The 21,949-nt window shown below is 54.4% G+C and overlaps 1 protein-coding gene across 7 annotated transcripts; it reads left to right on the top strand.

Moving 5' to 3' along the window:
- Positions 1-1,540: 1,540 nt before the first annotated feature.
- Positions 1,541-21,947, top strand: GAL3ST1 (galactose-3-O-sulfotransferase 1). Of its 7 annotated transcripts, none has more exons than XM_063622731.1 (4): positions 1,541-1,708; positions 18,205-18,314; positions 19,208-19,347; positions 20,493-21,947. In XM_063622731.1, exons 3-4 carry the CDS (start codon positions 19,217-19,219, stop codon positions 21,634-21,636), a joined length of 1,275 nt encoding a protein of 424 aa, XP_063478801.1. In that variant the 5' UTR covers positions 1,541-1,708; positions 18,205-18,314; positions 19,208-19,216; the 3' UTR covers positions 21,637-21,947. The 7 variants fall into 7 exon arrangements, with proteins under 7 accessions (XP_063478801.1, XP_055107718.1, XP_055107716.2 ...); XM_063622732.1 differs by lacking the exon at positions 1,541-1,708 and adding an exon at positions 17,423-18,041 and having other exon boundaries at positions 18,205-18,333; XM_055251742.2 differs by lacking the exon at positions 1,541-1,708 and adding an exon at positions 17,424-18,041.
- Positions 21,948-21,949: the final 2 nt, after the last annotated feature.

Consider the following 21,949-nt stretch of genomic DNA (forward strand, 5'->3'; position numbering starts at 1 on the left):
TCTGTGGGTCTGCGGTGAGGTCCTGCCCTCAGCTTGCCTTGTGGGTGCGTTGGCAGAACCGCTGAGTACCTCCCAGCGTAGGATTCCGCAGCAGCTGCACTTAGGGTCTGTGAGGCCTGCCTGACAGCTTCCCCGCTGACCTTGGCAGTGTCCCTGCTGACGCCCATTGGGATATGCCTTTGCCTGGAACCGCCAGTGCATCATGATGGAGCCAGGACCACAACCTGGGGCTCTCGGTGCTCACTCTGAGCCCCTCCCAGGACTCACCTCCCGGGGTGAATGCTGTTGAGGGTTGGGGCCAGGCTGAGGAAGTGTGGATTTGGAATGGCTCTACTTTCCCTGAATCCAGGCACCTGAGGGCCTTGCCCTCTGCCTCTCACTGTTTGCTGGCTGTGTGGGCAGAGAATGTTTTTGTGGCAGTGGATGTAGGTCCAACCTGTGCAGGGAGAAGGCAAGAGCTTGGGCAAGCTCTGTCCTGGGGAGCAGAAAACCTAGGGCTCCCCCTCTCAGCTGGGACTGGCTGTGGGTGGGAGAAGAGGGCTGTGTGCCATTCCCACTCTGTCGTGCACACGGCGATGGGAGGGAGCGAGGTTGCCTCCAGAGGCTGGAACAGAGGGTCAGGACCTCTGGAGCCAGAGCCTGCAGCCCCGGGAGACAACTCAGGCCTGTCTGGGGTCCTGTGCATCCAGGGCCACACGGCTAGAGTGCAGGCCCATCAGATACAGAAAAATTCCTGGCAGCCATGCTGATGTGGAATTTTCCCCATTCCAGAATCGCCCAGTAATGGCGGGGGCAGTGGGGCTCTGACGTGTCCCAGGCCCCACTGGGTGGCCAGCTGGTTCCTTACTGCCCACAGCTGGCGCTGAGGATTCCTGGCCCCTGGCAGGCATTGGTCCTCATCCATGGTCTTGCTCCTCTGGGGTGAAGAAGGAAAGGCCAGGCCTGGAAAATGAGACAGGGCCTGGATGGGACACCTGCCTCCTGATGGCCCTGCTTAGCCCTCACTGGCACCCTAGAGGGTGACAGCTGAGACTTCCAGGTGGCAGGACCAGTTGGAGCTCAGTCTCTTGCTTGAGCTCCCTCCACTCCCATGAGTGCCAAAAATGTGTTGTTCCCAGTCGGCACTGACTAGAGCAAGAAGCCATATGATCCATTGGATCCTAAGGGCCCCAGGACCCCCCAACCAAAGTTAAGCAATAGTCCGGCCGCCGCCTTTTTCCCAGAGCCCTGGCTCCCCTCCCCACCACCACCAAGCCTGGGCATCCTCAAGTCTTCTGGGCTGGGGGCTCGGTTGAGCCAGAGGGCCTGCGGCGGGACAATGGCCCCGTTGGCGCGTCCGAGACAAACGGGCCTTGTTGGGCCGGCAGCGGGGGCGCAGCGATGCGCCCCAGCGCGCTGAATGCGGCTTCTGTGCGTCTCGGGCGGGCGCAGAGGGGCCGGGACGGGGCGGGGAGGGGGCCGGCCCGGGGCGGGGAGGGGTCTGGGGTCCGGGGCATCCATTGGCCCCAGCGCCGGAGGCTGGGCCAGGCTGACGGCCGCACCTGGCCGGGAGCGGGCGCGGCGCGGCAGCGGCGGCGGGGGCGGGGGCATGGACCAGGCCTGGTGGAACGGGGGGCCCGGCCGGGTGCGCCCCGCCGCCCAGTGAGCGCCCGGGCGGCGCGGCCCGGGCCGAGCCAGCCACGCTGAGGCGGAGGAGGACGGGGACAAGGTACGTCCCGGGCTCCAGCACCCACTGCCAGCTTGAGCCCTGCCTCAGTCTACTCCCTGGGGATACCGCCCACATTACGCTAACCCTCAAACTGGGACCGCGCGCTGGAGGAGGGGAATAGGAGTGCGGCACTGCTGCTCTAAGCGCTGGTTACCCCTGCCCACTGCCAGAGGGTGGCCTGGTGGGGGCCAGGGAGGGCGCAGGTTGGTGCCCTCCATGCCCTTGGTTTTTTCCCCTGCCCCCCAACCCCCTCTTCCAGGACTTCCCAGTCCCTGAAGGTGGGATGGGTGGGGCAGAAGGCAGGCTGCTGGGGCTGGGCTGGGGCTGGGCTGGAGCTGGGAGTGAGTTAATGATTAATCTTGGACACAGTGGCCAGAGCCCTAGGGGAGGAGGGGCAGAGATCTCCCCTGTCTCCATCAGCCCTTCCTAGAAAGGGAGTCAGAGCAGGAACCGGAGACCATAGTAAGGGATGGATCCCCTCTGCTGGGGGAAGGCCCTGGCCTGTACCCCAGAGGAAGTAAAGCCACCAAGGAGAGGTTTGGGAGAGTGGGACAAACCCTGGCATCCAGGAGGGGTCCTATAGGAAATCCTACAGTTCCTGTTTCCCAGCCCAGTGCCCAGGAAGGGGGTCCAGCTTGGTTTGCCCCTTCGGTGCCAGGCCAGCATTTTGGTACCAGCACAGAGCACACTACAGACCGAGCCCTGCCCAATGGTAACTGCCCCACCCAGCTGCCCAGAGCCAGAGAGGTGATGGGCATGTCTGGCTGCTGTAACCCACACCAGGGGGAAGGAAAGGGAGAGAAGGCAGCAAGCCTGACACCTGATCCCCAGGCTGCCGCCGTGACTGGTGGCATGAGAATCCTCCAGAGGGGAGAGAGGTGTGGAGGACTGTCCATTCCAGTTGGGAAAACCCAACCTCTTCCTTTACTGACGGGGTGACCTGAGGCCCAGAGAGGGTGAGGCTCGTCCAGGCCCACACAAGGGGCACAGGAGGGCAGTCCTGGGCCAGAGCAGTCACTGTGTACGCACTGTTCCTTGTCCTGTGAAGGAGGCATTGCTACCTATCCCCATTATCCAGAGGGGGATACTGAGGCTCGGAGATTCAGTGACTTGTCCAAGGTCACATGGCTCAGAGGTAGCTGAGCTGACTCCAAATCATAGGAGTCTTGCCCTGGCCCCCATTTCAGGACCCCAGCCCAACCCATGACCTCTCTCTGCTCCTTTGGGGCCCTGCCTTCTTAGATCTGCCTGGGCTGCCCCAAACCCTCAGCTCTGGACCCCCCCCCCCTCGCCTCCCTGGCTCCCAGCTCCGCCTGACACTTCAGCGGGTGAGCAGGCTGCTACCCTGGGAGCAGAGACAACGAAGCCCTGTTCCCAGCTGCCACCTCAGCCTGCTTTATTCCCTGCTTGCTCAGGCAGAGCCCTTCCTGGAGGAAGCTCCTTGTGGACAGAGAATGCCTGGTCCCCATGCATCCCCTTCCCTTAATGGGTCCAATGCCCTCTTGTCGCCCAGCAAGGGACGAGTGTGTCCCCCACAGCCCCTCCCACTGTGTTCTGAGGGACTGGGTGTGCCACCCAGTGAAAGAGGCAATGATTAACCTGAGAGAATGATGCACAAATGGAATTCTGGGCCCGGCTGCAGGCTCCTGAAGGGTTCCTTGCTTCACTTTGACTGGGTGAGGAATACGGATGAGCCCTTTTAGGGGCTCCACACGACTCCAAACAGGGCAGAGCAGGATGGAGCACAGGTGCCCATGGGGGTCATCAGGCTGAGGACTGCTGGAATCTCCAGGTGAGGGGTGATGGTGGGAGGAAGTGGGGGCCCAGAGGATGCCTGCCTTCCCCCCTGCTAGTTCTGGCTCCTTAGGTGGGGATGGTATCCTTCTAGAAGTCTGGACAGACAGAGCCCGCTTCCCCTACCAGGTGGGATCTAGGAGGATCACAATACAATCAGAGGAGCTAACGCTGAGTGTGTGAAGGGCTCTGCGTGCCTCACAGCAGGCCCATGAAAGCATCATAATACCTGCCATTTTTTAGGAAACCCAGACTCAGAGAGGGGAAGTCACTTGCCCAAGGTCACCCAGCTTGGGGGGTGGTGGAGCCAGCATTTGTTACCAGGGGAGTTTCCAGGAGTGGAGAGGTGGGTGTATTTATCTCTGGCATTGTGCATTGCAAGTGTCAGTACCTTTTCACAAACCTTTATATTGTTACATAGTTTTAGGCAAATAAGCGCATAACAATCCTTAAAAAATATTTCAGGCATGTTATAAGGTACAGAGACTGATATTATCAACTCCTACATACTCAGCTCTGGGGTTCTCAGCATTTTTGGAGCTAATGACAAAGTGACTGACTTCTCGGTGAAGCTGTGACTTGCAACTCCCCAGTTAGCGCTTCTCTAAGGCTACTCAAATCCCCCCTCAGGATGCGGAGTGACTTACCCAGACAAGGCAGTGGAGCAGGAAGAGCTGTGGCCTTGCTCCTCATTTTGGCTTTGCCGCGTAGGCAAAAAAACTGAGCCTCAGTTTCCCCACACATCACATGGGGCTAGCAGAGGAGACTGGGAGTGTCTGTCAAGGTCACAGGCATGGATGCCCTTTGTTTTTGTTTTTGTTTTTAAGACCGAGTCTTGCTCTGTCGCCCAGGCTGGAGTGCAGTGGTGCAATCTCGGCTCACTGCAAGCTCCGCCTCCCAGGTTCACACCAGTCTCCTGCCTCAGCCCCCCGAGTAGCTGGGACTATAGGCGCCCACCACCAAGCCTGGCTAATTTTTATATAGTTTTAGTAGAGACAGGGTTTCACCGTGTTAGCCAGGATGGTCTCAATCTCCTGACCTCGTGATCCACCCGCCTTGGCCTCCCAAAGTGCTGGGATTACAGGTGTGAGCCACCACGCCCAGCCGTGGATGCCCTTTGAAACAGCAGAGAGAGATGACCCTGAAAGATCAAAAAGTGCTTCCTGAATCATCAAAGAACATTACCCTCTCTCAGCTGCCGGGCCGGCTACCACCTGCATCCAGCCCTGCAGCCTAGGGTGCAGCAGGGGCCAGATGTCTGGGCTGACATTTTGGAAGTGGTCCTCCGAGCCAGCGAGTTGGGATCCAGCCAAAATGCTCCAATGGGTGGTCTTCCCCCTCTCTGCTCCAGCACCCCATTCTAGAGGGGCTCAGATTGAGGAAGCTTCTGGGTGCTTGCAAGTCACTTTCCCAGTACCCCTGGATGGAGGGTTAACCTATCCCATCCGCCCCTTCTGCTGTACCACCCACACTTTCCAGCTCCTTCTCAGTCCCAGGCCCCTGTTGCCCCTTCCTCACTTGGTGCACTGAGGTTCAGAGAGGGCAGAGTGTCTTGCCTCGGCCACACAGTGAGGAGAGGTGGGGCTCATCTTCCTCCAGCCAGGCTGCAGATTTTCAAAGTGGAAATATCTTTATTTATCTTTCCAAAGTAATATAAGCTGTTTTGTAAAGAGTGTGTGTGTGTATGTGTGTGTGTGTGTGTGTGTGTGTGTATGTATCATCACAGAATCAAAATATGTTCCAGAAAGTGAATGGGCTTACTCCCCAGGGAGCTACAATTTATAACTAGGTGTCTTTCCAGACCCTTATACACATGTACGAATGTACAACTTTTCTCTACATGAATAAGTTTATTCCATACACAGTGCATTCCAGGCTTAATATTAGGCAACTCTTTTTTTTTTTTTTTTTTTTTTTTTTTGAGACGGAGTTTCGCTCTTTTTGCCTAGGCTGGAGTGCAATGGCACAATATTGGCTCACTGCAACCTCCGCCTCCTGGGTTCAAGCGATTCTCCTGCCTCAGCCTGGGATTAAAGGCATGCGCCACCATGCCCAGCTAATTTTTGTATTTTTAGTAGAGATGGGGTTTCTCCATGTTTGTCAGACTGGTCTCAAACTCCCTACCTCAGGTGATCCACCTGCCTTGGCCTTCCAAAGTGTTGGGATTACAGGCATGAACCACCGCACCCAGTCAGGCAACTCTTTTTTAATCTCTCCTAGCCTCAGTTTCCTCATCTTCTAAATGGGGGTAAAGGCTCTGTGAGTACTGGAGGAAATGATACTGCAGTGGCCACTTTTATATGCCCATCTCGATTGATTGTTAGATTATCTTTGAACGATATTCCTGCAGGTAGATTGCTGCATCTGAGAACAGGCACACTCAGAACTGTAATAGCTGCTGTCAAATCTGCACTACGAACACCATAGGGAGAGTTGTTTTGCTCCACTCTTAAAAGCTCCTTCCATATCCCGATGGGATTCCCCTCCAGCTGCAGAAAGCAGCCCTGGGATACCCTCACCCCACCACCTTCTCTGCCAGAGCCCTGTTCCTGTATGTACATATGAGCAAACAGCACGGATGTGCCTCAGTTGGTGAATGACTTTTGTTTCTTGGGGTTTGTTTTTTAAGATGGGGTCTCACGCTGTTGCCCAGGCTTGGAGTGCAGTGGTACGTTCATACCTCACTGTAACCTCGAACTCCTGGGTTCAAGGGGTCCTCCTGCCTCAGCCTCCTGAGTAGCTGGGGCTACAGGCGTGCACCACCACACAGGGCTAATTTTTAAATTTTTTATACAGATAGGGTCTCACTATGTTGCCCAGGCAGGTCTCGAACTCCTGGGCTCAAGCAATCTGCCTGTCTTGGCCTCCCCAAAATGCTGGGTGGTGCACGCCACCATGCCCGGCCAGGGAATGGTTTATGGGGGAACAGCTGTGCTGCAGACTCTGATACGGCCCTAGCTGCCTCTTTTATCTCCTTAGGGAGCTCTTCTTCACCCTGCACCGTAAGCACAGGCTCCCTGTCCTTCCTCGCCCTTCCCTTGGTGACTCTAGTTACTCCTATGGCCTCAATTCCCACTTCTGTGCCCAGTTCCCCACCTACCTCTTTCCCTCCCCCAAGACCCCCCTCTTTGCTCCTACTGCTCTTCAGGCATTCTATGATCATCCCAAACATCCCTCAGACTCAGCGTGTTCTAAACAGAACCTGACACCACCTGCTTCACCCAGCATTCAACCTGGCCCTGTCTCAGCCTCCCAGACTCAGGGACTATCGCCACCTCCAGCCAGCCAGTCACCCAACAGCAACTCTTCCCTCCTCTCCTCCACACCCTGCCGCCAATAGAATGCTGCCTTGCATGGTCTACAGACAGCTCTGGTATTTCCCCAGCCTTCTTCTTGTTCCAGGTCACACCTGCACAGCTGTGGAGGTCGGCCTGCTCCTCCCTCTCCTTCCCCATCCCTACAGTTCATTTCTTACCCAGTAGTCCAATGGGAATACCATCTGCTCCCTCCTCTGCTGAAGACTCTCCTATGGGTCTCCCCCTACAGCCCACAGGATCTAGGCGAGACTCAGTAGCAGGCTTCCTGAAAGCCCTGCATGTCCCTCTTTTTTTTTTTTGAGATGGAGTCTCGCTCTGTTGCCCAGGCTGGAGTGCAGTGGCGCGATCTCTGCTCACTGCAAACTCCGCCTCCCAGGTTCAAGCGATTCTCCTGCCTCAGCCTCCCGAGTAGCTGGGATTACATGCGCCTGCCATCACGCCCGGCTAATTTCTGTATTTTTAGTACAGACGGGGTTTCACCATGTTGGCCAGGCTGATCTCAGACCCCTAATCTCAGGTGATCTGCCCGCGTCGGCCTCCCACAGTGCTGGGATTACAGGTGTGAGCCACTGCGCCCGGCCCCTGCATGTCCCTCTTAACCCTGCCCTAGTTTCTGGCTGTCTCTGTAGTCTCTCCCCTGCCCACCCAGCCTATTACACGCACACACACCAAACACTCCAGCCAGGTGGAATGTTTGTTTCTCAGTTGCCCTGGGCCTTTGCATGTGCTTTTCTCTCTGTGTGGCTCATTCTAGGGTAACAGGCATATTAGTTAATGCTAGCTGCTGTAACAGACAAACCTGAAGTTCTAAAAGGCTTAATACAGTTCTCGTTTTCTTGAAATCCAGTCAGTGTCTGGTGGGTGGAGATGCAAAGACCTAGGCTCCTCCCAGCCCTGCCCATGCCCAGATCCTTGGAGACCGCCCCGTTCATCCAGTAAATTGGAAAAAAGACCACAGGAAAGGTACACCCACTTAACCTCATCAGCTGGCATTCTGTTCACATCTCATTGGCCAGGACCCAGTTATGTGAGGACACTGAACTGCAAGGGCGCATGGGAAATATAGTCTAGCTGTGCAGCCATGGAGAAAAGGGGACTGTCTTTGGAAATTGGAGACCACACAACAGCTTCTGCCACCAGAGGCCCCTACCCCAGGAAGCCTTCCTGATACTGCTGTCCCCTCCCCAAGGCTGGATCAGGTGTTTTCTTCGTGCTTCTGCAAGCCTCAAACAATCCGTTGTCCATCACTGCCCTCGCCTCACGGCTGTGTGTTCCTCTGTCTCCCCAGTTAGGACTGTGAGCCCCGAGTTCTCTGCACCGGGTTATCATGAACTCTGGTCCTGGAGTGCAGGTGCCCAGTAAATACCTGTGGGATGGATCAATTTAAAACTATCATGGGCCGGGCGCGGTGGCTCACATCTGTAATCCCAGCACTTTGGGAGGCCGAGGCAGGTGGATCACTTGAGGTCAGGAGTTAGAGACCACCTGCCCAAGGTGGTGAAACCCTGTCTCTACTAAAAATACAAAATTAGCCGGGTGTGGTGGCAGGTGCCTGTAATTCCAGCTACTTGGAAGGCTGAGGCAGGAGAATTGCTTGAACCCAAGGGGCGGAGGTTGCAATGGGCTGAGATTGCCCCAGTGCACTCCAGCATGGGTGACAAGAGTGAAACTCTGTCTCAAACAACAACAACAACAAAAAACAATTAAAAAACTATCATGGCTGCAAGATGTCCACAATTTATTGATAGGTGGGAGAAAAGCAAGTTAACAAAATATGTCCCCAAAGAAGCACGTGCATCTGGGCTCCATGGCTCACACCTGTAATCCCAGCACTTGGGGAGGCTGAGGTGGGAGGGCCACTTGAGCCCAGGAGTTCAAGACCAGCCTGGACAACATAGCGAGATGCCATCTCTACAAAAAATCAAAATACAAAAATTAGCCAGGCGTGGTGGTGCGTACCTGTAGTCTCAGCTACCTGGGAGGCTGAGGTGGAAGGGTCTCTTGAGCCGTGGAGTTTGAGGCTGCAGTGAGTCATGATCATGCCACTGCACTCCAGCCTGGGTGACAGAGCAAGACTTTGTGTCAAAAAAACAAAAACAGTTTCCATTCCATCATCTATATAAATATATGGCCAGAAATCCTGTGATGGTGATGACCTCTGCGGTTGGGGTTCTTTTAATCATCTTCTTTATACTCTTCTGTATTGTTTGAACTTTTTTTTCAGTATACTGCTTTTATCATTGAAAAAGTTTTTGCTGGGTCGGGCGCGGTGGCTCAAGCCTGTAATCCCAGCACTTTGGGAGGCCGAGGCGGGTGGATCACGAGGTCAGGAGATCGAGACCATCCTGGCTAACACGGTGAAACCCCGTCTCTACTAAAAATACAAAAAAATTAGCCGGGCGTGTTGGTGGGCGCCTGTAGTCCCAGCTACTCGGGAGGTTGAGGCAGGAGAATGGCGTGAACCCGGGAGGCGGAGCTTGCAGTGAGCCGAGATGCACCACTGCACTCCAGCCTGGGCGACAGAGCAAGACTCCGTCTCAAAAAAAAAAAAAAAAAAAGTTTTTGCTGGGCACTGTGGTGCATGCCTGTAATCCCAGCTACTTGGGTGGCTGAGGCAGGAGAATTGCTTGAACCCAAGGGGCAGAGGTTGCAGTGAGCCAAGATCTTGCCACCGCACTCCAGCCTGGGCAACAGAGTGAGACTCTGTCTCAAAAAAAAAAAAAAAAAATTTCCTGGGGGTGGGGGTAGAGAACCAGCCAAAGATGTTGTCATCAGTTGGGCACGGTGGCTCATGCCTGTAATCCCAGCACTTTGGGAGGCTGAGGTGGGCGGATCACAAGGTCAGGAGATCGAGACCATCCTGGCTAACACGGTGAAACCCTGTCTCTACTAAAAATACAAGAAATTAGCCAGGCATGGTGGCGGGCACCTGTAGTCCCAGCTACTCAGGAGGCTGAGGCAGGAGAATAGCATGAACCCGGGAGGCGGAGCTTGCAGTGAGCCGAGATGGCGCCACTGCACTCCAGCTTGGGCGACAGAGCAAGACTCTGTCTCAAGAAAAAAGAAAAAAGATGTTATCATTAATACTCTGGGAAGAGACCCCTCTGGCAGGGCTGGAAGCACAGGTGTACCATCAGCGCTCCCTACTCTGGAAATCTTTTGCTTCCCTTGGCTAGTTGCTCACTCCTCAGCCACAATCTCACCTCTTGTTCAAGAGCCTGCACTTCACTCTCACCTAGATGAAGTTCTCACCCCTCTATAAAATGGAGGTGATAACAAGAGCTCCCCAGAGAGGACTATGAGGCTGCGTGATGCATGACAGGTCCCAAGCACAGAAACGGACTGTGTTGGGTTCAGAGTCCACGCTAATAAACTATAGCCCCTGCGGTTTGATGCCAGCTCCACCCTGACTCACCCTCGGAAAGCTGTCTTCATTCTAGCTCAGCTCAAAAGGCAAAAAGGTCAATGGGATGTTAGGCTGGACAAAACAACTCCATACCATGTCCCAAACCTGGTTCCAGCACCTACAGAGAATCTGACTCTGGGCCTGCCTTGTGGCAGTTTATGCTCTAGTGTTTCGTGGGTGCTTGGGGGCTGCTCCCAGACTGGTGAGGCTTTGAGGGAAAGGGGGACTCAGAGCAAGTGAGGACGCCTGCTGTTCCCTGGGAGAGGCTGGCAGCTGCTTAACCTATGAAAGTGCTTAGTGTGGGATGAATGACTGTCACAATAACGATCATTATTAATTGATGGTGGCACCTGGGTCCCTAAATGGTGACACCTGCCTGGTCCGTGATGGGGTTCTAGGCAGCAGTGCTGAAGGGAGGATGGAGGAGGCATTTCTGGGCACAAGGAGACCCTCTGTCCATGGGCAAAGCTGAGACAACTGACCTGAACCTAAGATTCAAGTGCCTGAACTGAGTCCTAGGGTTCCTGGGGCTTAGGGCCAGGGCACCTAGAACTGCCTCTTCCTGCCAAAGCCTTGGGGAGGATCTGTGTCTCCAATCAGCCCAAATCCTGAAGAGCTGGTCGAGTGTCTGGGTATCACCATTCCTCACCCAGGGATAGAGGCAGGACACCCTCTCTGATGAAAGATTTAGAGCTCAGGAAGTGAAATCTTGCCAGATTCATCTTCTGAGCCCTGGTCAGATGCTCTGCCTCCTGGAAGCCTTCCAGGCTGAGTTGGTTGTTCATTCTTCTGAGTTCCCACAGATTTTAGATAAACCTTGGTCCCTGGTTGTGTCTCAGCATCTTTAAGCCCTGGAGTTTGGCAAGTCTGCATATGTACTCCAGCTTTGTCTGCTATCTGCTAGCTGTGTGACCTTGGGCAGGTGACGTTACCTCTCTGAGCTTTGGTTTCTTTACCAGGAGGGTAGACTAACAGAGGTGCTTGATGCATCAGCTGTGAGACTTAAATGAAATGCAATAGGTGGAGCAATTAGCCCTCTTGCACCCCAGCCCACCTGCACCTCCCTGTCCCTCACTCAGCCTTAGAGCCTGTTCTGGGCTCTCTGCAGGCTTCTGCAGTTGCTGTGTCCTTGGCCCAAGGATACCTGGAATCTTTCTGTGCCCTTGGACGAAAGAGCTGCTTGCTTGTTGGGGTCCAGAGAGAGGTGAGGACCGGCCAGGGCTGTCCAGTGGAGGCAGAAGGCCAGGGCAACACCTGCAGGGTACTGGGGTGTGCCACCTGCTATCCCCAGGAAGCAAACTCATGAATATTCACACAACTGGAGTGGGAGGGAGCCAGCCAGCTTGCTGCTGGGTGTCATTGGAGCATTCCTGTCTCCCAGTGACCGCAGAGGCAGCCTGGGAGTTGGACGTGGCTCAGGCATTGGGTGGAAAGGGGCAGCCAGCCACAGCCCGAGGTGAGTGTGTCTCTTTTGCTCCGCCACAGGGGTTACAGGGAAAGTAGGATACCCTGAGACCTGCCTGGTGGTGACGCTGTAAGCCAGAAGGTTTACCATCCTGGGCTGAGTTTCCCTGTGTGCATGATGTAGGGGAATAAGTCCTGTTTCTCCTTCGTTCCCTGGAGGGTATCAGTTCAGCTAAACAGGAGGATGGCTGGGCCTGGCCTGCTGCCAGCTGTTTGCACTGATGCAGGCCATTGTGATGGGTATAATCTAGAAGGGCAGGAATAGATGGAGTGGGCTGGTGACGGGGGAACCGTCCATCCTGAGTGCCTGCGGTTGTCACTACTGTGGGTGGAGGAAGTTGGAGACCCAGGTTCTAGTCCCGTCTCTGCTGCTGCTGGGCTGTGTAATCCTGAAGGTATCCTTTCCCTCTCTGAGGCTGAGCCTCCCTGCCTCTTTGTCTTCTGGCCCTGAGGCTAGGAGGCTCTGGCTACATTGAGATCATCCCTGGACTTGGGACCCTCAGCTGCCTGCAAGCCTCCATTGTGGGCCAGTGGGCACACATTTTGATGGGGCTGTGGCTGGGACCCTGGGAACGTAATGATGATAATGATGATAACAATGATGGCAGGCCCTGCTGAGTGACTGTCTGCTCTGCACCAGCCTCAGGCTGGGTGCTTTCCCTGTGGAATGCAGAGGATCTGCACAGCACCCTGTGATGGAGGGTCAGCTGGTACAGGTTGAGTATCCCTTATCTGAAATGCTTGGGACCAGAAGTGTTTCGGATTTCAGATTTTTCAGATTTTGGAATATATGCGTATATGTAATGAGATATCTTGGAGATGGAACTCAATTCTAAACATTTATGTTTAGAAAGAATTTATCTTTCTTTCTTTCTTTCTTGTTGATTTTATTGTTTAAGCTTTTTTTTTTTTTTGAGACGGAGTCTCGCTCTGTCGCCCAGGCTGGAGTGCGGTGGCGCAATCTCGGCTCGCTGCAAGCTCCACCTCCTGGGTTCACGCCGTTCTCCTGCCTCAGCCTCCTGAGTAGCTGGGACTACAGGCGCCTGCCACCACGCCCGGCTAATTTTTTTTGTATTTTTAGTAGAGATGGGGTTTTACTGTGTTAGCCAGGATGGTCTCGATCTCCTGACCTCGTGATCCACTCATCTCGGCCTCCCAAAGAGCTGGGATTACAGGCGTGAGCCACTGTGCCCGGCCTAATTTTAATTTTTTTGAGATAGGATCTTGCTCTGTGGCCCAGGCTGGAGTTTAGTGGCACGATCATGGCTCACTGCAGCCTCGACCTCCCAGGTTCAGGTGATCCTTCCGCTTCAGCCTCCCCAGTAGCTGGGACTACAGGCATGCACCACCATGCCTGGCTAATTTTTGTATTTTTTGTAGAGATGAGGTCTTGCCATGTTGGTCAGGCTGGCCTCAAACTCCTGAGCTCAAATGATTCTCCTGCGTCTGTCTTTCAAAGTGCTGGAATTACAACCATGAGCCACCACACCCTACTTTCATGTATGTTTCTTATACACATAGCCTCAAGGTAGTTTTATTTTTCCCTTCAGGACGCTAAATAAACTGTGTGTTGTGCACCTGCACTTTGACTGAGACCTGTCACATGAGGTCAGGTATGGAATTTTCCACTTGTGGTGTCATGTAGGCATTCAAAAAGTTTTGGATTTAGGAGCATTTCAGATTTCAGATTTTTATTTTTATTTTTTTTTATCCATTTATTTATTTATTTTTGAGAAAGAGTCTCGCTCTGTCACCCAGGCTGGAGTGCAATGGCCCAATCTCAGCTCACTGCAACCTCTGCCTCCCGGGTTCAAGCAATTCTCCTGCCTCAGCCTCCCAAGTAGCTGGGATTATAGGTGCGCACCACCACGCCTGGCTAATTTTTTGTATCTTTAGTAGAGATGGTGTTTCAGCATGTTGGCCAGGCTGGTCTTGAACTCCTGACCTCGTGATCTGCCCCTCTCAGACTCCCAAAGTGCTGGGATTACACCGCGCCTGGCCCATGGGAGCTTTTACATGCATGTGCCTCACATGTATTACTTTCGTCTGTAGGTCTCCTACACAGGATCTCTCCTGTGTCTCAGTGAGGTGTTGTCTGCCTGGACCATGTCCTCATCCACATTCTCTGCACAGGCTCTATAGCCCTGGCCACATTCTGCCCTGAGGGTCATGGGAAGTCATTCATCACACATTCACCAGGTGCCAGGCTCGGGGAGCTCAGGGATGAGTCACCAGTAGGCTTGCCTGCAGCAGGGCACAGAAGGGACCTCACCTCTGGCACGCCAGTGAACCAAGGCTGGGTCAGGGTCAATGGTGATGATAATAATTAATATGTGTTGATCTCCTCCTGGGTACATGCATTATCTCAGTCTCACAGCCTTAGGGCAAGGCATGGTGGCTTATGCCCAGCACTTTGGGAGGTGGAGGTGGGAGGATCACTTGAGGCCAGGAACTCAAGATCAGCCTGCAACATAGTGAGAGCTCCCATCTCTACAAAAAATTAAAAACTTAGCTGGGCATGGGTGGTATGCACTTGAGCGGCCGAGGCGGGAAATTCACTTGAGGCCAGGTGTTTGAGACCAGCCTGGGCAGTAGAGTGAGACCCCATCTCTACAAAATTTTTTTAAAAAGTAGCCAGGCATGGTGGTGGTGCATGCCTGTAGTCCTAGCTACTCAGGAGGCTGAGGCAAGAGGATCCACTGAGCCCAGGATTTCAAGGCTGCAATGAGCTATGATCGTGCCACTTCACTTCAGCCTGGGTGATGGAGCAAGATCCTGTCTTTTTAAAAAAATTATCTCATAGCCTAGTGACTGTTCTCCCTCAAGCCAGGCTCCTGGCTGCCAGCTAGCTCCTCTCCCGACCTCAGTCTGCCTAGGGGCTCTGCCTGTGATTACAGAGGGCTCTGTGTGCCTTGATCTTGCTGTTGTGTGTCCATTGCACACACGAGGAGACTGAGGCTCAGGGAGGGTGAGGTTCATAGCTTCATGCCTAAGTTTACAGTGGCCAGGCAGGAAGGGCACAACCAGCCTTGGACCCCTCAGGTGGCTGGCACAGGAGGGACCGACACCAGGGCCCCCTCTGCTTCCCCTCCCCTTATCCTGGCCACTGGCTCAGCCCACAGAGACCGGACCCTGCTGTGCTCCCAGGATAGAGCTTCCTGTCCAACCCCACATCCCCCACTTTCTGCGATGCAACTTTCTCTCCTTCCTTCCCCTGGGCTTGGGACAGGGCTTAGGACACACCAGGCAGGGGCTGCCATGGACAAAGCAGGAAGCAGCACATTGGAGTTCCATAGACCTGGGCTCTAATTCCAGCCCTGCCCCCCTTTTGCTGAATGACCCTGGACAAGTTATGTCACCTCCTGGAACCTCACCTTTCAAACCATCTACCAAATGGGGGTGACAGCAGGGTTGGGGGTGGAGTGGTATCCACTAAGTGGTAGCTGAGTAGGGTCAGTTAGATGCTCTGGAGAGGCAGGCCCCTGCTTTGGGCCTGGCTTCTAACGGGGGCTCAAAAGTAAAACTAGGAGGGATGGCCCAAGGTTCAGTGGCTGGCACCACCCAGCACGTGTGGCAGGGGCCTGGCAAGCTTTGAGAAATAGCAAATGGGGGCCGGGCTCAGCGGCTCGCGCCTGTAATCCCAACACTTTGGAAGGCCGAGGCGGGTGGATCGCTTGAAGTCAGGAGTTTGAGACCAGCCTGGCCAACTTGGTGAAACCCTGGCTCTACTAAAATGCAAAAATTACTTGAGTGTGGTGGCGGGCACCTGTAGTCCCAGCTACTTGAGAGGCTGAGGCAGGAGAATCACTTGAACCCAGGAGGCGGAGGTTGTAGCAAGCTGAGATCGCACCACTGCACTCCAGCCTGGGCAACATAGGGAGACTCCGTCTCAAAAACAAACAAACAAAAGAGCAAATGGGAGAATGAAACCAGTGAGTGAATGAGTGAACCAATAATGGGGTGGGGGGTGGGGGGATGGAGGAACTGTCCGGGGTGGGGGAGTGGGAGGGTGGAGGAACTGTCCTGGGCGGGGCCAGGTGGAGCCTGATTGGCAGGGCAGGGAGGCTGGTCTGCCCCCTGCTGCTGGGCCTGAACCTCAGCGCCTCCACTATTGCAGCCTCCCCGATTCCAGAAGGTACCCTGGTGAGTGGGGCTGCCGGAACCGGGGTGGGTCCTTGGGATTTCCAGAAGGCAAGCCACAGGAATCCTAATTCTTCCTCATCTTAGAGAAACTGAGGCCCAGAGTTTTGGACTATGATCTGGTCCACGACCTGCCCTGTTTTCTGCTGGGTCGCTGAGAAGTGGGAGGCTGAGAGGGGTGCTTGAGGCTGAGGCAGGTTTGTGCTTTGTGGGCAGCCCAGCCCCTACTCCTTTTGGGGTTGAAGGCAGGCCCCCCGGGCCTCAGAAGGGGTACAGCTAACACTCTAAGTGATGACTATGTGCTGGTTGCTTTGCTTAGAAAAGTTCTCCAGAGAACGGCTAGGGGCACCTCCAGCTTTCCCATTTTACAGATGAGAAACAGACTCCATGAGGGTTCTTGGATTGTCTGAAATCACAGTGCTGGATTGAAACACAGGCTTGAGGGTCCCAGAGCCTGAGGTTGGTACTGGGGCCCCTCCATGGCTGGCGGGTTTATTCCGCTTTGCAAGCTTTCTGATTTGTTACTTAAATGCGTTCAGTAACAAATTAACTAACACATTTGTTAACGTGTTGACAATTATTGCCTTTTTTTGAGATGGGGCCTCACTCTGGTCACCCAGGCTGAAGTGCAGTGGCGCGACCTTGGCTCACGGTAACCTCTGCCAACCTCTGCCCCCCAGGCTCAAGCAATGCTTCCACCTCAGCATAACTTATCCAGGGCATAGTGTGTGTGACCCTGCCCCGGGGGGGCTGACTGGCTTCTGCCTCCAGGGACAGTGGTGATAATGCCATGCGTGTAGTTATTAGCACATGTGACTTTTCCTGGCCTCAGGGGCCCAGGGCGGTGCAGTGTGAGCCAGGACAGGAGTGGAAAGTTAGGGACAAGAGTAGAAAGTTTGGGGACCTGGTTTTGCAGCTAAGGGGAGGTGGGAAGGCCCTCCAAGCTGCAGCTCTCTCCTGGACTCCAGTTCCTCAGCCTGAACTGTCCCCGTTACAGTCCACGTCTCAGTCCCGTGCTGATAGGGTTGCCACGCTTAGATCATCCCCCAAAACAAACAAATAACAACAGGCCGGGCACAGTGGCTCATGCCTGTAATCCCAGCACTTTGGGAGGCTGAGGTGGGAGGATTGCTTGAGTCCAGGAGTTCAATACCAGCCTGGGCATCTCAAAAATAATAATATAAAATAAATATTAAAAATTTATAAAAATAGGCCAGGCGCAGTGGCTCATGCCTGTAATTCCAGCACTTTGGGAGGCCAAGGTGGGCAGATCACGAGGTCAGGAGATCAAGACGATCCTGGCCAACGTGGTGAAATTCCATTTCTACTAAAAATACAAAAATTAGCTGGGTGTGGTGGCGTGTGCCTGTAATCCCAGCTACTTCGGAGGCTGCGGCAGGAGAATCGCTTGAACCAGGGAGTCAAAGGTTGCAGTGAGCCGAGATTGTGCCACAGCACTCCAGCCTGGTGACAGAGCGAGACTCCATCTCAAAAAAATAAAATAAACATATAAAAATGAAAAATAAAATAAGGAAATAACAACAAAACCTCCAGGACATCTAGTTAAGTTTGAAGTTTGAATAATTTTTTTTTTTTTTTTTTTTTTTGAGACGGAGTCTCACTCTGTCGCCCAGGCTGGAGTGCAATGGCACCATCTCGGCTCACTGCAACCTCTACCTCCTGGGTTCAAGCGATTCTTCTGCCTCAGCCTCCTGAGTAACTGGGACTATTGGCGCATGCCACCACACCCAGTTAATTTTTGTATTTTTAGTAGAGACGGAATTTCACCATATTGATCAGGCTTGTCTCAAACTCCTGACCTCAGGTGATCCACCCTCCTCGGCCTCCCAAAGTGCTAGGATTACAGGCGTGAGCCACCGCGCCCAGCCTTGGAATAATTTTTAGTATAACTATGTCCCAGGCAATATTTGGAATATACTTATACCGTAAAAAATTGTATTCATTGTTTATCTGAAATTTGAATTTAACTGGGCAACCCTTCCAGCTGGCTTTGGAAAGGGAGTGGGTGTGTGGGCAGAGGCCTGGCCAGCTGTGTGACCTCAGCCTTCTTCTTCCCAGCTGTGAGCCTCAGTTTCTCCATCAGCCACCCTACAGACTCCAGGGGCACAAGGGCCAGTGAGGAGAGAAGAGCCCTGGCCTCTTACTGGGCACCTCACCTGTACCACTGTGGGATGGGTGGCACAGGGGACAGGTAGGGCTGGCTGTGCCTTCTGAAAGGTGAAGGATTCAGGCCCCAGAGAGCCCTTGGCCTTCCCTATAGACAGCCCTGGCCAAGGCCTGGGGGAGGGGGGCCCAGGGCACGGGGAGAGGGTCTTCTTTTCCTTCTTATTTATTTGTTTATTTATTTGAGACAGGGTCTCACTGTGTCATCCAGAGCTGGAGTGCAGCGGCACAGTCATGGCTCACTGGAACTCAGGCTCAAGCAATCCTCCCGCCTCAGCCTTCCAAGTAACTAGGACTACAGGCATGTGCCACCACGCCTGGTGAATTTTTTTAAATTTTGTTTTGTAGAGATAGGGTCTCACCATATGCCCAGGCTGGTCTTGAACTCCTGGCTCAAGCATTCCCCCTGCCTCATCCTCCCAAAATGCTGGGATAACAGGTGTGAGCCACTGTGCCCAGCCTTTTTCCTTTTGCCTTAGAAAAGTGTTTCATGGTTGGGCGCAATGGTTCACGTCTGTCATCCCAGCAATTTGGGAGGCCAAGGCGGGCGGATTGCTTGAGCTCAGGAGTTCGAGACCAGCCTGGGCAACGTGGCGAAATTGTGTCTCTATTTTTTAAAAATTAAAATATAAAAAAGGAAATAATTTCATTATGATGCCCTAAAAGGTATAAAAAATAAGATAACTTCAGGATCTGGGAGAATTTGAAGTAAAATTGAAGAATGTTTTAAATATATATTTTTATTAAAAAAAAAAAACAAGAAAAAGAAACAGAAGAAAAAATAAGATAACTAAAAAATAAGGTAATAAGTATTAGTTATCTTATTTTTTTCTTCTGTTTCTTTTTCTTTTATTTCTTATCAGCCAGCTTAAAAATTAAAAGGAGTGGAAAGTTTTGGGGCCCTGGTTCTGCTACCTGGTTCATTTTAATTTTTAAATTTTAACCTTCTCCGTGCCCCATTCCCCAACCTCTCTTTGAGTTGCTTCACCCACCGTCTCTGTCTGCAACCCTGGGGCTGTCTCTTTCCAGGTGGTTGTCAGTCTGTCTCTCCAGTGTCTCTCTGTCCCTGTCTGGACCCTGCTGGGGGGCCACAGAGCAGGCAAAGGCAGGGCTCAGCTGCCAGGCCTGGGCAGCCGTGGGGGCTCCCTGGGGCTAGCTTCCTGACACTTGCCCCACTCTGTGCTGCCCCTGCAGGTGTCTGAGATGCTGCCACCGCAGAAGAAGCCCTGGGAGTCCATGGCTAAGGGGCTGGTGCTGGGCGCGCTCTTCACCAGTTTCCTGCTGCTGGTGTACTCCTATGCCGTGCCCCCGCTGCACGCTGGCCTGGCCTCCACGTGAGTGGCCCAGCTGGGCAGATGATGGGTGTGGGTGGGGGAGGGATGGCACCCCACCCATGGGGCCCTGTAATTACCACAGGGCCCGCCCCAGTGATCTTGGGTAGCCAACCTGCACCCTGCACCATGCTGTGCCAGACAGAAATTCCACTGACGGCAGAGCTCGCCGTGTAACTCTGAGCCTTGGTGTGCCCATCTGTGAAGTGGGGATAAAAACAGAGCCTTTCGGCTGGACACAGCAACTCATGCCTGTAATCCTAGCACTTTGGGAAGCCCAGGAGGGCAGATCACCTGAGGTCAGGAGTTCGAGACCAGCCTGGCCAACATGGCGAAACCCCATCTCTACTAAAAATACAAAAATTAGCTGGGCTGGTGGTGTGTGTCTGTAATCCCAGCTACTTGAGAGTCTGAGGCAGGAGAATTGCTTGAACCCGGAAGGCAGAAGTTGCAGTGAGCCGAGATGGCACCACTGCACTCCAGGCTGGGCCAACAGAGTGAGACTGTCTCAAAACAAAAACAAAAAAAACCAGAGCCTTCCTCATAGAGCATGAGAATCAGGTAACACTGTCTGTACAGGGCTCAGATTAGCATCATCTGAGATGCCAACAGGGCCCTGGTGGGGGCGACCTGTCCATGGGCATGAATTCAAATGGGTCGGTCTGACTCCAGGCCCAGCTCCTGAGAACCAGGCTCTCCCGTTGCCTCACGGGGCTGCTCCGCACAGACCCACCACAGCCGGTAGCTGGTGCAATACCAGTGGTTGGTGATATTAACTTGAAACAGAGGCAACTGCAAGTTTCTGCAAAAATTGACCATTTTTGTCCTGTAAAATGGCAATTTCATGTGGCCCAAGCTGATACTGATTCATGGTACATGCAACACAGTGGCCATGAGAGGAGAGCCTGTGTGCCTCATCTCACAACACCGTGAATAGGGCCTGTTATCGTCCCCATTTCACAGAAGAGGAAACTGAGGCCAGAGAGGCCAAACCACCCACGCAGGCACCCAGCCTGGACTCAGGCCCCACAGGTCCCACTGTCCCAGCTCCTTTGCCACCACCGTCCCCAACAATCTCCCTCTCTAGCTACCAGAATCCTGAGGGCCCCAGCACCCCCCTGAGGCTCTCCCCTCCTCTCTGTCCCCAGCAGGACCCCGGAGGCCGCAGCGTCCTGCTCTCCACCTGCGCTCGAGCCAGAGGCAGTGATCCGGGCCAACGGCTCCGCGGGGGAGTGCCAGCCGCGGCGCAACATCGTGTTCTTGAAGACGCACAAGACGGCTAGCAGCACCCTGCTCAACATCCTGTTTCGCTTCGGCCAGAAGCACCGGCTCAAGTTCGCCTTCCCCAATGGCCGCAACGACTTCGATTACCCGACCTTCTTCGCCCGCAGCCTGGTGCAGGACTATCGGCCCGGGGCCTGCTTCAACATCATCTGCAACCACATGCGCTTCCACTACGACGAGGTGCGCAGCCTGGTGCCGCCCAACGCCGTCTTCATCACGGTGCTCCGCGACCCCGCCCGCCTGTTCGAGTCCTCCTTCCACTACTTCGGGCCGGTGGTGCCCCTCACATGGAAGCTCTCGGGCGGCGACAAGCTGGCCGAGTTTCTGCAAGACCCGGATCGCTACTACGACCCCAACGGCTTCAATGCCCACTACCTCCGAAACCTGCTCTTCTTCGACCTGGGCTATGACAACAGCCTGGACCCCAGCAGCCCGCAGGTGCAGGAGCACATCCTGGAGGTGGAGCGCCGCTTCCACCTGGTGCTCCTTCAGGAGTACTTCGACGAGTCGCTGGTGCTGCTGAAGCACCTACTGTGCTGGGAGCTGGAAGACGTGCTCTACTTCAAGCTCAACGCCCGCCGCGACTCGCCGGTGCCGCGGCTCTCCGGGGAGCTGTACGGGCGCGCCACCGCCTGGAACATGCTGGACTCCCACCTCTACCGCCACTTCAACGCCAGCTTCTGGCGCAAGGTGGAGGCCTTTGGGCGGGAGCGCATGGCCCGAGAGGTGGCCGCCCTGCGCCATGCCAACGAGCGCATGCGGACCATCTGCATCGACGGGGGCCACGCCGTGGACGCCGCCGCCATCCAGGAAGAGGCCATGCAGCCCTGGCAGCCGCTGGGCACCAAGTCCATCCTGGGCTACAACCTCAAGAAGAGCATCGGGCAGCGGCACGCCCAGCTCTGCCGGCGCATGCTTACGCCCGAGATCCAGTACCTGATGGACCTCGGCGCCAACCTGTGGGTCACCAAGCTCTGGAAGTTCATTCGCGATTTCCTGCGGTGGTGACGTCCCACCGCCCAGCGGCTTGCCTGCCTGCTCGCTCCCTGCGGAGGGGCTGAGCAGGACGCCGCTGGTGCTGGCCACCCCCAGCCCCCTCCTGGTGCCACCTCGGACCCCGGGGTGAGGGGGGGCTCCCTGGGGGGACGCAGCCAGCCAAGACTGGGCCCATGCACACAGAGAGGGCCTAACCGAGATCAGTATTTAACTAATTATACCAGTTTTTATTAAACCCCTTTCCCTCCCCGAAAAAGAATGTTCTATTTCTGCCTCTCCTTAGACCTCAGAAGTAAAGGAATTTGATGTTGTGTTTTTGTTAATC

Source organism: Symphalangus syndactylus, chromosome 18, assembly GCF_028878055.3.
Source record: "Symphalangus syndactylus isolate Jambi chromosome 18, NHGRI_mSymSyn1-v2.1_pri, whole genome shotgun sequence".
Lineage (NCBI taxonomy): Eukaryota > Metazoa > Chordata > Mammalia > Primates > Hylobatidae > Symphalangus > Symphalangus syndactylus.